Consider the following 15,065-nt stretch of genomic DNA (forward strand, 5'->3'; position numbering starts at 1 on the left):
ATCGGCGTAGGAGTGTAACATGTGTTTCTATTCACCTTTGTCCCTGCTTTATTACTCTTTATTGATTGCTATTCTGACTTCTAAGTGGTATACACTCTATAGCGTCATCTCTTATTGCTTCAGGGGTATCCTCTTCAAGGCCACCATTTGATACCAGAAGCTTTTCAAAATGCTTCTTACAGATCCTAAACACGCTGTCTGTATCTGTCACCAGGTTTCCTACTTCATCTCTAAAGGAAGAAATGCCTGCACCAAAGCCTTCGGTTTGTTGTTTTATTCGTCGGTCTAATTTCCGACCTCATTCTGAATCCTGTACATCTAGATTTGCTCACTCTCACGTGCTTCTTGTTCTTTATTTTTTTTTTCTGAAAATACGTTTCACCTCTCTCCTTTTCTCACATTACGTGTTGCTACTGTCTGCCCTATACGCTGCGTTTTCACATCAGTAGCATTACGACACTCCTGATGGTAGCATGGGTTTCTCGATGGTGGTTTTTGGTACCCAAGTGTTGCTTTTGCTGCAGTTTGTAAGTAGTGGGCAATTCTTTGCCATTGTGCTTCTATATTATTAGCGGGACAAGAAGAGCTTTCGTCATGCAGGTAGGTATCTGCTACCTGTTGTATTTGCAGCTTTTCGCCGTCGAGTTTCCGCGTTGTGTTAGATCACACTTTTGCTGCAACATTGAGAAGAGTGCGAATCTTGGCTTCTACAAGGTAGTGGTCCGAATCAATATTCGCTCTTCGGGTCGATCGAACATCTAATACACTGTATGAATGTCTTACGTCTATCACAACACGATCAATTTGATTTCTCGTTGTTTGATCAGGAGAAATCCAGGTGGCCTTTTGTAAATCGAGATGCTTGAATCTGGTGCTGCTAACTACCATGTTTTTGCTGCCGCGAAGTCAATCAACCTCATGCCGTTGTCGGATGTTTCTTCATGGAGGCTGAATTTTCCGACGTTTAGGGCCAAAAATATTTTCCCTTTCGATTTTTGCATTAAAATCTCCTAGCTGAATTTTAATGTCATGGCCAGGACAGCGGTCATATGCTTTTTCTAGGCGCTCGTAAAATATGTCTTTGGTCTGTTAATTTATGTTTTCGGTCGGAGCATGGGCGCAAATAAGATTGATGTAGAAGAACTTCGCTTTTGTATGGATTATAGCAATTCGCTCATCTACTGGAGTGAATCTGGAGACGAGGTCGTTTATTCTCCTGTTGACCATAAATCCGCAGTCAAATTCATGTCTCGTTTCATGACATCTATAATACAGGGCGTAATCGTCTGATTTACTTACACCTGTCCCTTTCCATCGCATTTCCTGTAAGGCAATAATATCGGCTTTGTACTTCTTGAGTAAATCCGCCAAAGCGAAAACTGTGCCTGTTTTGTACAACGTGCACACATTCCAAGTGCAGATTCGCAGATCGTGGTCCTTTATACGTTTGCGGGGGTCGTCTTTGTTTTTTCATAGTAGGTTGGGTTTTCCGAGAGTGGGCAACTAACCCGACGCCTCAACCCATATTTTTTTATAGTTCTTATGGGTGAAGTCGCGGCACATATTAGCACACTATTCCATCGGGTGATGAGAATAGCTCCCCAGGTGGCACCGCGGGGAGGTCAGTGTCCGCAATTGAGATGAAAGAGGGACCAAGATAAGCCTGGACTTCGCCATGTTAAAGCCAATCAGAACCGTTGCTTGGTATCTATCATATCCTACGCCACCCGCTGCTTCTAGGCGCTCGTAAAATATGCCTTTGTATGTTCATCTATGTCTTCCTTCGAGCATGGGCGCAAATAAGACTGATGTAGAAGAACTTTGCTTTTATACGGATTATAGCAATTCGCTCAGCTACTGAAGTGAATCTGGAGACGTGGTCTTTTATTCTCCTGTTGACCATGAATCCGCAGCCAAATGCATGTCTCGTTTCATGACAGCTATAATACAGGGCGTAATCGTCTGATTTACTTACAACTGTCCCTTTCCATCGCATTTCCTGTAAGGCAATAATATCGGCTTTGTACTTCTTGAGTACATCCGCCAAAGCGAACACTGCGCCTGTTCTTGACAACGTGCACACATTCCAAGTGCAGATTCGCAGACCGTAGTCTTTTATACGTTTGCGGGGGTCGCCAACATTAAGGGGGTTTGGTTTTCTTTTTCTTTGTTTTTTCATAGTAGGTTGGGTTTTCCGAGAGTGGGCAACTAACCCAACGCCTCAACCCATTTTGTATAGTTCTTATGGGTGAACTCGCGGCACATATTAGCTCACTATTTCATCGGGTGATGAAAATAGCTCCCCAGGTGGCACCGCTGGGAGGTCAGTGTCCACAATTGAGATGAAAGAAGGACCAAGATAAGCCTGGACTTCGCCATCTTAAAGCCAATCAGAGCCGTTGCTTGGTATCTATCATCCCCTATGCCACCCGCTGCATCTAGGCGCTCGTAATATATGTCTTTGGTCTGTTCATCTATGTCTTCCTTCGGAGCATGGGCGCAAATAAGACTGATGTAGAAGAACTTCGCTTTTATACGGATTATAGCAATTCGCTCATCTACTGGAGTGAATCTGGAGACGAGGTCTTTTATTCTCCTATGAACCATAAATCCGCAGCCAAATTCATGTCTCGTTTCATGTCAGCTATAATACAGTGTGTAATCGTCTGATTTACTTACGCCTGTCCCTTTCCATCGCATTTTCTGTAAGGCAATAATATCGTCTTTGTACTTCTTTAGTAAATCCGCCAAAGCGAAAGCTGTGCCTGTTTTGTACAACGTGCGCACATTCCAAGTGCAGATTCGCAGACCGTGGTCTTTTATACGTTTGCAAGGGTCGCCAACATTTTTTAATAGTTCTTATGGGTGAACTCGCGGCACATATCACCTCTCTATGTCTACGGGTGATGAAAATAGCTACCCCAGGTGACACCGCGGGAAGGTCAGTGCCCACAATTGAGATGAAGACGGGACCAAAATAAGCCTGGGCTTTGCCATGTTAAAACCAATCGGGGACGTTGCTTCATACCTATCATCTCCTACGGCACCCATTTTGGGTTCTCAGTTCTACACAAAAAAATCAACTATGTCGGATTTCATATTTTTTCGTCCTACTATAAATAAATAATTATTTCTAATTAAACATAATTTATTTAAAAGAAAAACAATTTGTAATTTACATAGATATGTGTACGTGTGACCAATTTCATACACCGCACAATTATAATTGTGTGAAAATTCGTATAGATTTCATCAAGAGGAGTAATTATTGGTAATGATAGGTATCTGACGCCTATTAATGTCAAAACATTGTCTCTATACTTAATAAGATTTAAAATAAAAAAAAAACTTGCAGAACAAAAATCTTTTGTATTCAACCTGAGTTTGACAAACTATTGGGGTGGTCATGTTCACATAATATTAAATGCACTCACACATATACAAAATGGTAAGGGAAAAAAGAAGAAATCCATTTGGTTTTTATTTCTCTAGGTGTTAGTATGGGGAATATTTAATTAATAATAAATACAACAACAACATTGCCTCGACCACCAAAATCAACCACAAAAAACAGCAATAGTTTTCAGCAGCAGCATCTCGTCATCTTCATCTTGATGATGATCATCATCATCATCGGTCAATTATGTTAATGCAACGACGTCGACGACACCGAATTTTCAAAATCTTCACCTAGCCGACCAAATCGACCGAAAAAAAGCCATATTAGTTGGATGCTACAACGGTAAACATTTATCAGTCGATTGAAATAAGTCGACAGCACAAGTTCAGTCAGTGCGTTCAGTCGCTGTAAAAACTCAAAATCCCAAACACAGAAATTAACAGCTGAATATAATTATTTTTATAAAACAAATTGTAAGTTAACAAATAAATCGAAAAAAGAAAGAAAAAAAACATAAAGACCACAATACAATTAATAGATGTGAAAGTGTTAGTGTGTGTGTTAATAAGTCAAGAGTGCCTTCAGGGCTAAAATCAAAGACTCAATATCAAGTGTAAATACTGAAATGAAAGAAATACCCACATCATGGACATTTTTTTAAATTTTGAAAAAAAATGAAAAAATAAACAAAGACTTTTTATTATTTTTGTCAAAACACAATGGATTATTATTTTTTACTTAATGTGGAACTGAGATATAGAGCTGCGAATCCAATGCAAATGTTTGAAGTGAATTGAAAACAATAAAATGTTTTTAAAAATATTTTATAACAAAATAAAATTGTCGTTATGTTCGTCAGGATTGAACTTTTTATAGCCTCCACCATGAGCTGGATATGTAAAGTACCTAAAATCGATCTCCACCATGAGCTGGACATGTAAAGTACCTAAAATCGATCTCCCCCATGAGTTGAACATTTAAAGTGGCGAAAATCGATGGGGACATTTAAAAGGGTATTATGTCATGGTATATTGCTACCAGGAGAAAATAGATACTCAAGTTGGGAATACCTTAAAAATGGCTATACCGAAACGTAAACCGTCATTAAAAATATGTGGCGCCCAATAAAAACCTATATGTCTAATTATATCCAATTTTAATCCAATTTGAATTATATCCAATTTAAACGACAATTAATTCGGTTGAAAAACGTGACAAAAATTCCTAAAATAATGAATATTGGGGTACATTATATGTATATGGCATATACATATAATGGACCGATATATCCCATTTTCATTATCAATCATCCTAGGAGTAGAAGTAGCAATGTATCGTAATTTCAACAGACGGATAAGCAGACAGTATATTTTGTTCCATAAGCCGAGCTTACAAAAGATCTCCAGGCGCGTCGGTCTTGTGTGCAGCTCTTCCAATTTGTCTTCCACTTAATATTTTCATTGAATTCGTGACCTTCCCTTCTACGTAAACCATCTGTGGGCTCACTGATTTGGCATATGAGCAGTGGCATCCTCTCAATACATGACCCAGTCAACGTAATCGTTGCAGTTCGATACGTCTGACTATGTCGATGTCCGAGAATAGATGGTACAACTCATGGTTTATTCAACGGCGATATACACTGTCGACTCGATAGGTCCATAGATTTTTTCTCTCAAGAACTGGCTCATCTGCTTGCGCAAGTACCCATGCAGCATCTTGAAGAGTGTGAGCTTGATCTGGCGAGAGGCGGATCAAGCTCATACTATTCACCAGCTGCTTTATTATTCTTCAGCCGATTAATTGCTATTCTGACCTCATTTTGGCGAGGTGGTATACAATCTATGCCGTCATTGGTTTTGGGGTACCTTCTTAACCTTTACTATTTGATACCAGAAGTTTTGCAAAATGTTCCTTCCAGATCCTCAGCATGCTATCAGTATCTGTCATCAGATCTTCATATATAAGGGAGGAAATGTCATATATAAGGAGGAAAGCATTCGGTTTGGTGTTTTACTCGTTGGCAAAATTTCTGGACATTGCTAGATTTGATCACAGAAGTTCAAAAAAGGATGGAGACAATCGCATATTTACTATGTATGTTTACCATGCATTAGAACAAAAGGTAACCTTTCGGTGCACCAAGGTCCATATAGGTACGAAAATCCAACGATAAGCCTTCAACTTTAATTTTGAAGTTCCAAACTTCCAATATTAAAGTTAAAGGCTCAACGTTGAATTTTCGTATTACTGGGATTACAAGGTAAAGAGATTTGCAAGCCGATTTAGTTGTTATCTTAAGGTGGAAATCTTAAATCCCAGGCGAATAATGTCCATCCAGAAATATACTTCTGATATATGTCGACGACTGTTTTGACTGATACTCATCTACAACATTACGTGAGATACTATTATCCGTTGGCCCTTAATCAGGTCATCGTACACCTATCCTATTACAAGCCACTGTAAAATTTTGTCTCAGAATTTAAAAAGAGAGATTAATTTGTATTCTTTCATGCCTTTATGAACAAAATGCATCGTACTTTAACTTACATTTCTGTATATTGATGTCTGTTATGGTTCGTTGCTGTTGGGCGCCAAATCCCAAAAGAGAAATTTGAACGTTGAATTTCCGGGATGACATTTTTATCACTGTCATCATTTGGATGACATTTTTATTACTGGCTATTCAGATAAAAAAGTTGACTTTGTGTTTATCCTGCGTAGGAAATTTTAAATCCCAAATGAAGATTATTCATCATAAATCTAACCTATATATTCACTATATAGGTCATACAAATCTGAACCAATTAATTACCCAATATCAAACACATAATAAACTCCATTCAACCGCCATAAGTATTTCATGACCTAAGGGCATCGCAATCCCTCCTCACCCCTTTCACATAATACTCAACATTTATTCAAATTAGATAATGAAATTCGATTTTTGTATTGTCAAAATTTGAAAAAAAAATATTTAATTTTAATGAATGGTATTTTTGTATTTCACAAAAGGCTATCTGATGTGGTCAGTCCATTCATTGATCTTCAAAATTAATGCAAAATGTTATGAGACTATGGAGGGTGAGTCGATGCTAGACGACTACTAGCATATCCGCAAGACAAACATACAAAAACACACATACATATTTAAATGTTTGAAGACAGTCATATTTAAATGTTTGAAGATGTTTGTTTAAACTTCGAAAAAAAAACATTTCACAAAACCCCGCTATTGATTATGTAGATGTACATAAATATTTAAGTATAGTTTGTAAGAAGCTGTTGAGATTCGAAGTGGAGGTAATGGTGTTGCTGATGATCATTAGGTAGGTGTATGTCTGTGGTGCCGCAGACAAAAAAACCTTTTCTCTTTTATTTATTATTCAATGTCAACATATCGTCGTCGTCCCCTTCCTCACCACCAATCCGTTATTGTATGAGGCAATGCTAAATCTTGTTTGACTATGTGACCTCTTTATTTATTTATTTTTTTGAGGGTTTGGTCCATAGCCAATGCCGGGAAGCATAAAGCATAACAATATTAACAACAACAACAACCGTGTTATGTGAATTATGCAATTTATTTTATTCCAAAATTCCGAAATATTTGAAAAAAATATTCATCTATTTGTCAAATAAATTGTTGGGGGTTATTTCCGAAGGAAATAATCGGACTTTGGCCTATTTTGAAACCAATAGGTTACAGTCATAACAAAATAAAAAACGAAACCTAAATAAATAATAAAAAACAAAAGTTATGTTATACAAACCTCATGGTTTGCAAATTATGTTCGGCAAAATTTTCCTAAAGGCCATTATCGGACAATGACCTGCTACAAAATCGAATCGATTTCAAAATCGATATATTCATAATAATATTATGAAAATTTAATTTGCTTTTGTTAAATATTAGTTTAGGAAAGTAAAGTTTTGGTTTACGGCACACCAAAGTAAATCGATAATTGAATATGTTTTTTTAATTTAACAAATATTTTTTAAAAATCCTCGACTTGTTATTGTCCTTGATTTTTTTTAAATCCACGCCTTTTATGGATGGCCCATGAAAAAATATTCCTTAAAAAAATCCACGCCTTGTATGGATGGCCCTTGAAAAAATATTCTTTAAAAAATCCACGCCTTGTATGGATGGGCCTTGAAAAAATATCCTTAAAAAAACCACGCCTTGTATGGATGGCCCTTGGAAAAATATTCTTTAAAAAAATCCACGCCTTGTATGGATGGACCTTGAAAAAAATATTATTTAAAAAATCTACGCCTTGTATGGATGGCCCTTGAAAAAATATTCTTTAATAAAATCCACGCCTTGTATGGATGGCCCTTGAAAAAATATTCTTTAAAAAATCCACGCCTTGTATGGATGGCCCTTGAGAAAAATATTTCTTAAAAAATCCACGCCTTGTATGGATGGCCCTTGAAAAAATATTCTTTAAAAAAATCCACGCCTTGTAAGGATGGGCCTTGAAAAAATATTCTTTAAAAAATACATGCCTAGTGTAGGCCCTTGGGAAGATATTTTGAAAATCCGCTTTTTTTGGTTAATAATTTGGTCCGCTTCGTTGCAAATTTGAAATTTGTTTAATTAATTATTCATTAAAGTTTTATTAATTCGGACCTACCCCTAGTCGTAGTTCTTCACTTAATGAGTATTTTGACAATTGTCAATTAGGTCATTGTGAAAGATGTGTCCATCGGACCATAACGTCCACTCCCAACCAAAATCATAATTTTGGTCAACTTAATCTCACATGAAGCGTTAATATTATTAAAGGTTGTTTCAAGGAGAAATTCCATTACATTGTTGTGGAGTAGGGCCACTACCACCATGTATAGAGAACACCTATGATATGACGCATCATTCATTACACTGTGATTAGTTGACACCTGATCTTTGTTGTGCCCAGACGTTTCAAGAATAAAATGGGTCGCGAAAAGTGAGTTTGCATTTTAAGTGAATAGTTTTTTTGCTGTAGTGATTATTGTTTAGTTGTTGTTTTTGCGAAGTTGTAGAAATTGTCAACCAAAAAGTGCTTAGTAAATATTTTAATGTGCCTAGCACATTTTAAGAAAATAAACAATATTTGTTTTTATTACTATTTTTTTAAAGTGCATCACTCAGCATAATAGTAAATATCACCTTTGAAAAATAGTGACGTCAGGAAATGAATGTGTATAAAAATTAATGTCAATGCAAAGGAAATTTGAATCATGAAGAACAGAGAGAAGGGGAGGAACTAAACATCAATAACAAAAACTTTTTAAAGTGTTGATTAAAAAAAATAAACTTGTAATTTTTTTCAAAACCTATTTAAATTATAAGCGTGGATTTGTTAAAAGATATTTGTTCAACAATTATCTAAACTATACGAGCGGATTTTTAAAAATTTATTTTAAAGACTTAAAATCATCGATTCTATAAAATTTTTTTTCAACAGTTATGCGATCGAATATTTTAAAATGTTATTTAAGAACACTTCAGTTGTAAGTGTCGATTGATTTTGTTCGAGAGCATAGCGTAACTATACAAGGTAGTCTCATGCTGTCATATGTTTCCAATTTTTTTCATACATTTGCTTGTGACAACATTTAGCTTTCAAAATTTAAACGAAAATATCTACCTTCGAAATGTACGCAAAGCTTGTGTCCAGTGGCAAAAATTTTTGAATTAATATTTTTAAGTTCCCTGCCTATAAAACCTAGAAATACAAATTCCAACATTCTTAGTTAAATATTGAGAACAGTGTGGAGCTTTAAAATATATATTTTTTAATTTGTTGAAAATTTGCTAATCGCCATGCGTAACATTTTATGGAATTTATTTTTCATTTAATTTGAAATTGATATATAAATTCCATATTAAGAAGGGTTGCCATTATCAATTTCTCAAATGAAACTACCTTGTATAGTTATTAATCATGGTTCGACAGTTATCTGAGCTACTCGAAGACATTTTTAAGATCTATTAGAGCTATAAGGGTTGGATTTTTATGCTCTCGAACATAATATGGACTGTGTACACCTCGAAACATTTGTCGAATACCTCATGATCACAATAAAATTCTAAATTGACTTGGCAATTTCCGTTTGCCTGACTTATCTCTGTCTATTGAAATCGCGAAGATGATAATAAAAGAGCTTTGGGTATGTTTTTTAATATTCCTACTGAAAATTATCAATATGAAACGAAGTTTCGGGATTTTGGGAGCTGCTTTCAATCGAATTGTCGAATTGTATTTTTGGTTCTCGTAGTCCAAAAAAAAAAAAAAAAAATTGCAAAAAAGAAAAATACTCCTACAAAAAATTATCAATATTCGTCCTTGGTTTAGAATAGACCCCATTTTTTTATTTTTCAGTTTTTGTTCCATAAGCCGAACTTAAAAAAAAAAATTCCATGCGTGTCAATCTTGTGCGCAGTTTTTCCAATTTTGGAAACTTTTCAATCGAATTGGCTGAATTTTTGTATTTCTGGTTCTTACCACTCCAACATTTGGTGTAATGGGGAGTTTGGGCACTTTTTTCAACCCAATTGGCTACAATTTAATATTTTCGATTATCAATAGGTAGCAAATATTCCTCTTCTTCTTAGTTGGCTCGAGACAGAACATTTGTTTCATAAGCCGAGCATAACAAAAAATTTCCATGCGCGTCGATCGTGTGCGTAGTTTTTTTCAATTTGAAATACCATGTTCTGATATGACATACTACACTTGATCTTTCCATCGAATTTGCGGCCTTCCCCTTCTGCGTGAAGCATCAGATGGCTCGCTTTTATATACCTTTCAGGCTGGGGCATCCTCATCCATTCGCACAATATGGCCTAGGGATCGAAGTCGCTGCAGCTCGATACGTCTGACTATGTCGATGTCCAAGAATAAATGGTACAGCTCATGGTTCATTCGACGGCAATATTCACCGTCGACGCATATCGGTCGATAGATCTTTCGGAAAATTTTTCTCTCAAACACTCCAAGATCTGCCTCATCTGCTTGCGCAAGTACCCATGCTTCAGATCCATATAACAGCACGGGTAATATCAGCGTCTTGTAAAGTGTGAGTTTGGTCTGTCAGTGGTGGCCTTGGCCTTTGGCCAACACTATTCTTCTCCGATTTTCAAATCTGATGTCAATAGTTTTAATTATGGCGATACCGAGGAATATAAAATCTTTGACTATCTCGAAGCTGTCGTTTTCAAGTTTCACAGTTGGTTCGAGTCTACTTGACGTCTTGCGCGTTGATTTCATCAACTTGGTCTTCTCGACATTTACTGCCAGATCCATTTTGGCAAACTCCTTATCACTTTGTTCAGAGGTGGCTGTTACCGCCTGCTATGTTCGGCCCCTAATGTCGATGTCATCGGCGTAAGCGCGTAACATGTGTTGTTTGGTGTGCAGAGTTCCATTTGTGTTCACATTTGAATCTTTTCCAACAGGATGTTAAAAAGATCACACGATAAACTGTCAGCTTGTCTGAATCCTCATTCGGTATTAAAGGGCTCCGAGAGGTCCTTTCCGACTTTAACTGCCGATCTTGTACCAGTTAGAGTTATCCTGCATAGCCTTATTAATTTTGCAGGAATGTCAAGCGCAGAAATGGCTTTAAACACATCTGAACGTATAGGGCTGTCGAACTAATATGTGAAATGTATCGATGTGTTTTTCGTGGGTATTTTCCAGTATTTGGCGCAGTGTGAAAATCTGATCTATGGTCAATTTTTAAGGTCTGAAGCCGTATTGGTATGGTCAAATAGTGGCATTGACAATTGGCTTCAGTCGTTCACACAGCACGCTGGGTAGCACTTTACATGCAATGGGAAGGATACTTATTCCTCTATAATTGACACATATCGTCTTGCCTCTGTTTTTGTGCACGGGACACATGATGCTGAGGTTCCAATCATTGGGCATGCATTCCACTAGCCAATTTGTACTGATCAGCTGGTGCATGCTCCTGACCAGCATTTGACCACCGGTCTTGAATAGTTCCTCCGCTGCTTTATTATTTATTATTCTTGAGCGGATTGATTGCGACCTCATCTTGGCTAGGTGGTATACACTCTATACGGTCATCTTTCATTGGTTCTGGGGTATTTTCTTCACCGCCACTGTTTGATACGAGAAGCTTTGTAAAATGCCCCTTCCAGATCCTCACTACGCCATCTGTATCTAATACCATCTTCATCTCTACAGGGAGATGTGCCTGTACCAAAGCTTTCGTCTTTTTTGGTCTTTTACTTGTTGGTAAAATTTCCGGACTTCATTCTGACTCCTGCATATCTCGATTTGCCCCTCACGCTCACGTCTTTCTTGATCTTTCTTCTTTTTTCTGGGTAGCATAAATGATCAGTAATGGCTCACTTATTAGGTTAGGGTACCTTGCACATTTTCATATTGTGTGGAGTTTGAATATTCACTCTATGAATATTGTCCTAAATTTCGGAATAGATCCTAGATGTGAATCTACCCTCCACTAGGTGGTCATTCAAAGTACCTAAAATCGATAGATTTTAAATACTGGAGGTCATGATAAATTCCAACGATCCTTGGAACATTTTTAAGGTACAAAGCTACCATACAAAGGGTCCCATATGTCATTGGGTCGTGAGTAAATTTTCCAACCTGAGTGCCTGTAGTTTTGGTATTTCGTTTTCTTCAGGCTGAATTTATCATGACCTAACCCCCAGTATATAAATCTCTATCGATTTTAGGTACTTTGAATGACCACCTCATAGTGGAGGTGGTTATTCGCTTGATTTTTTATTTAAAAATAGCTATCTTCAATATATGCCTCCATTTTTAAAAATATTTTTGACCAGATATATTTACTGTAAATTGTTTTTTTTTTTAGAATAAATTTAAATTTAAAAATAATTTGTTTAAATATAAGTCTCTATACGCGTGGATTTTTTAAATACATTTTTTAACTCGTTTATCAGCTACTACATTGATTTTTTTAATATATTTTTTCAAGAAGTATATCTGCTGTTAGTTTGGATTTTTTAATACACATTTTTTCAGTTCATTTCCATTAACAAGCATTCTGAAATATTACCTTTGAAATGCGAAAAGTCTCCACATGCACTTTATTGCAATACGCCTAAAAGTATGCTACAGAAATTGTTGAAGCAATTGCTTGTAAACAAGAGCTTTGCTTGCTTTAAATAACATAACATTAAATCAGAATAAGATAAAGAAGGAAATTAAAAAGCACCACACTAATATTTAAAAAAAATATATTTTTTTCAAATATTTTTTATAAATATAAAAATTATTTATTTGAATTAATTATAAATTATTTTGTTTATTACCTTTTTAGCAATATGCCACCAAACGCCACCACCACCGTTACCGAAAATGAACCTATCGCCAAGGTTTTTGAAAATACCGCCACCGGTGTCCTGTCCGAGCAGGAGGCTGAAACCGTTGACGGAGGTTTGGCGAAAAATATTGAAACCTTTAAAAAGGCCGATGAGCGAAAATTGGAAATTGTATGGATAAATGTTATTGGTTTTGTTTATGTGTATGCAGCATCGTTTTATGGCGTGTATTTGATGTGTACCTCAGCCAAGTGGCAGACAAATGTTTTGGGTATGTAGAAAAAAAATTACATATATTTTAAATTATTAAAAAAAATACAAAAATTTTTGCTCAAAGGCTATTTAAGATTTTTTTTCAGTGTTACCAAAGGCGTACATTTTTTAAATAATATTTTTCAAGGCTTACCAAGGGCGTTGGATTATTTAAAGAATATTTTTTCAAGGGTTACCAAAGGCGTAGATTTTCCAAAGAATATTTTTTCAAGGGTTACCAAAGGCGTGGATTTTCCAAAGAATATTTTTTAAAGGGTTACCAAAGGCGTGGGTTTTTTTTAAAGAAAAAGGCGTGTATTTTTTAAAGAATATTTTTTCAAGGCTTACCAATGGAGTGGATTTTAAAGAATATTTTTTCAAGGGTCATACAAGGCTAAGATTTTTTTAAGAATATTTTTTCAAAGGTCATACAAGTCTAAAATTTTTAAAGAATATTTTTTCAAGGGTCATACAAGTCCAAGATTTTTTAAAGAATATTTTTTCAAGGCTTACCAAAGGCTTGGATTTTTTTTAAAGAATATTTTTTCAGGGGTCATAAAAGTCTAGGGTCTTTTTAAGAATATTTTTTCAGGGGCCATACAATTCTATGGTTTTTTAAAAAATATTTTTCAGGGGTCATAAATGTCTAGGGTCTTTTAAAGAATATTTTTTTTTTCAATTGCCATAAAAGCCTAGAATTTTTAAAGAATATTTTTTCAAGGGCCATAAAAGTCTAGGGTCTTTTAAACAATATTTTTCAGGGTTCAAAGCGTAGGGTCTTTTGAAGAATATTTTTTCAAGGGTATTAACCTCTCTTTCTTTTCCCGCAGGTACTCTCCTTACTTACATTACTGGCTTTGGTATAACTGCTGCTGCCCATCGTTTGTGGGCCCATCGTGCCTATAAAGCCAATTTGCCTATGCGTATTATGTTGATTATTTTCAATACCATCGCTTTCCAAAATTCCGTATATGTCTGGGCCCGTGATCATCGTGTACATCATAAGTTCTCTGAGACCGATGCTGATCCTCATAATGCCACACGTGGTATGTTCTTCTCGCACATTGGTTGGTTGATGTGCAAAAAACATCCCGAAGTTAAGGCCAAGGGCAAGACCATTGATATGTCCGATTTGGAAGCTGATCCCATTGTTATGTTCCAACATAAGTGAGTACAACTTTTTTCGAAATATAAAAAACACAAAAAGAATTTCAAAATAGTTTCTGGGATATATTTTGAAATTTTTTATTTGGCTAATTTTTTTTTTTGACCAATTTTCTTTTTTCTATTTTGTAGATACTATTATTTCCTGATGCCCATTGCCTGCTTCATCTTGCCAGCCATTGCCCCAATGTATTTCTTCAATGAGACCTTCTCCAACTCCTGGCACATCTGTGTTATGCTACGTTGGTGTTTCCTACTCAACTCTGCCTGGTTGATTAACAGTGCTGGCCACAAATATGGCAGCAGACCCTATGACAAGTAAGTTGGACCCCATCCATCCTCAGAGAGAGAAATATTTATTTTAACCATCCCTTTCCCTTATTTTATAGATCCTACAATCCCGCTGAAAATAGCTTCATTGCCTTTTTGACCTTGGGTGAAGGTTGGCACAACTATCATCACGTCTTCCCCTGGGATTACAAGACCTCTGAATTGGGTGATTATGCCTTCAATTATACCACCGCCTTTTTGGATTTCTTTGCCAAAATCGGTTGGGCCTATGATCTGAAAACAGTTTCCGATGAAATTATTAAGAAACGTGTTCAACGTACCGGCGATGGCAGCCATCCCATATGGGGTTGGGGTGATAAGGATCAGAGTAAAGATGAAATTGATGCTGCTATCATTGTTAACAAGAAGGACAAATGAGATGGGAGCACACACACACCATCACAACACATGTTATTGTTAGTATTTATATATTTATGTTTAAGTTTTTCGATAATTTTTTTTTCAAATTATGGTTCGTCGTATATTCCATTATCATCTAATATATATCTTTGAACCTGGACATAATGGTTTTGTTATACATTATATGTATTTATAGAAACAGGTTATAGTTTTTAAGAAAAT

At 36.1% G+C, this 15,065-nt stretch overlaps 1 protein-coding gene across 1 annotated transcript; it reads left to right on the plus strand.

Moving 5' to 3' along the window:
• Nucleotides 1-8,344: 8,344 nt before the first annotated feature.
• Nucleotides 8,345-14,861, plus strand: LOC133332568 (acyl-CoA Delta-9 desaturase-like). Its single transcript, XM_061540943.1, has 5 exons — nt 8,345-8,358; nt 12,737-13,008; nt 13,820-14,156; nt 14,286-14,471; nt 14,543-14,861. The coding sequence occupies exons 1-5, from the start codon at nt 8,345-8,347 to the stop codon at nt 14,859-14,861; spliced, it is 1,128 nt and encodes a 375-aa protein (XP_061396927.1).
• Nucleotides 14,862-15,065: the final 204 nt, after the last annotated feature.

The sequence above is a fragment of the Musca vetustissima genome, unplaced genomic scaffold (genome assembly GCF_032173495.1).
Source record: "Musca vetustissima isolate MV318-11 ecotype Yass unplaced genomic scaffold, APGP_CSIRO_Mvet_v1 utg53898, whole genome shotgun sequence".
Classification (NCBI taxonomy): Eukaryota; Metazoa; Arthropoda; class Insecta; order Diptera; family Muscidae; genus Musca; species Musca vetustissima.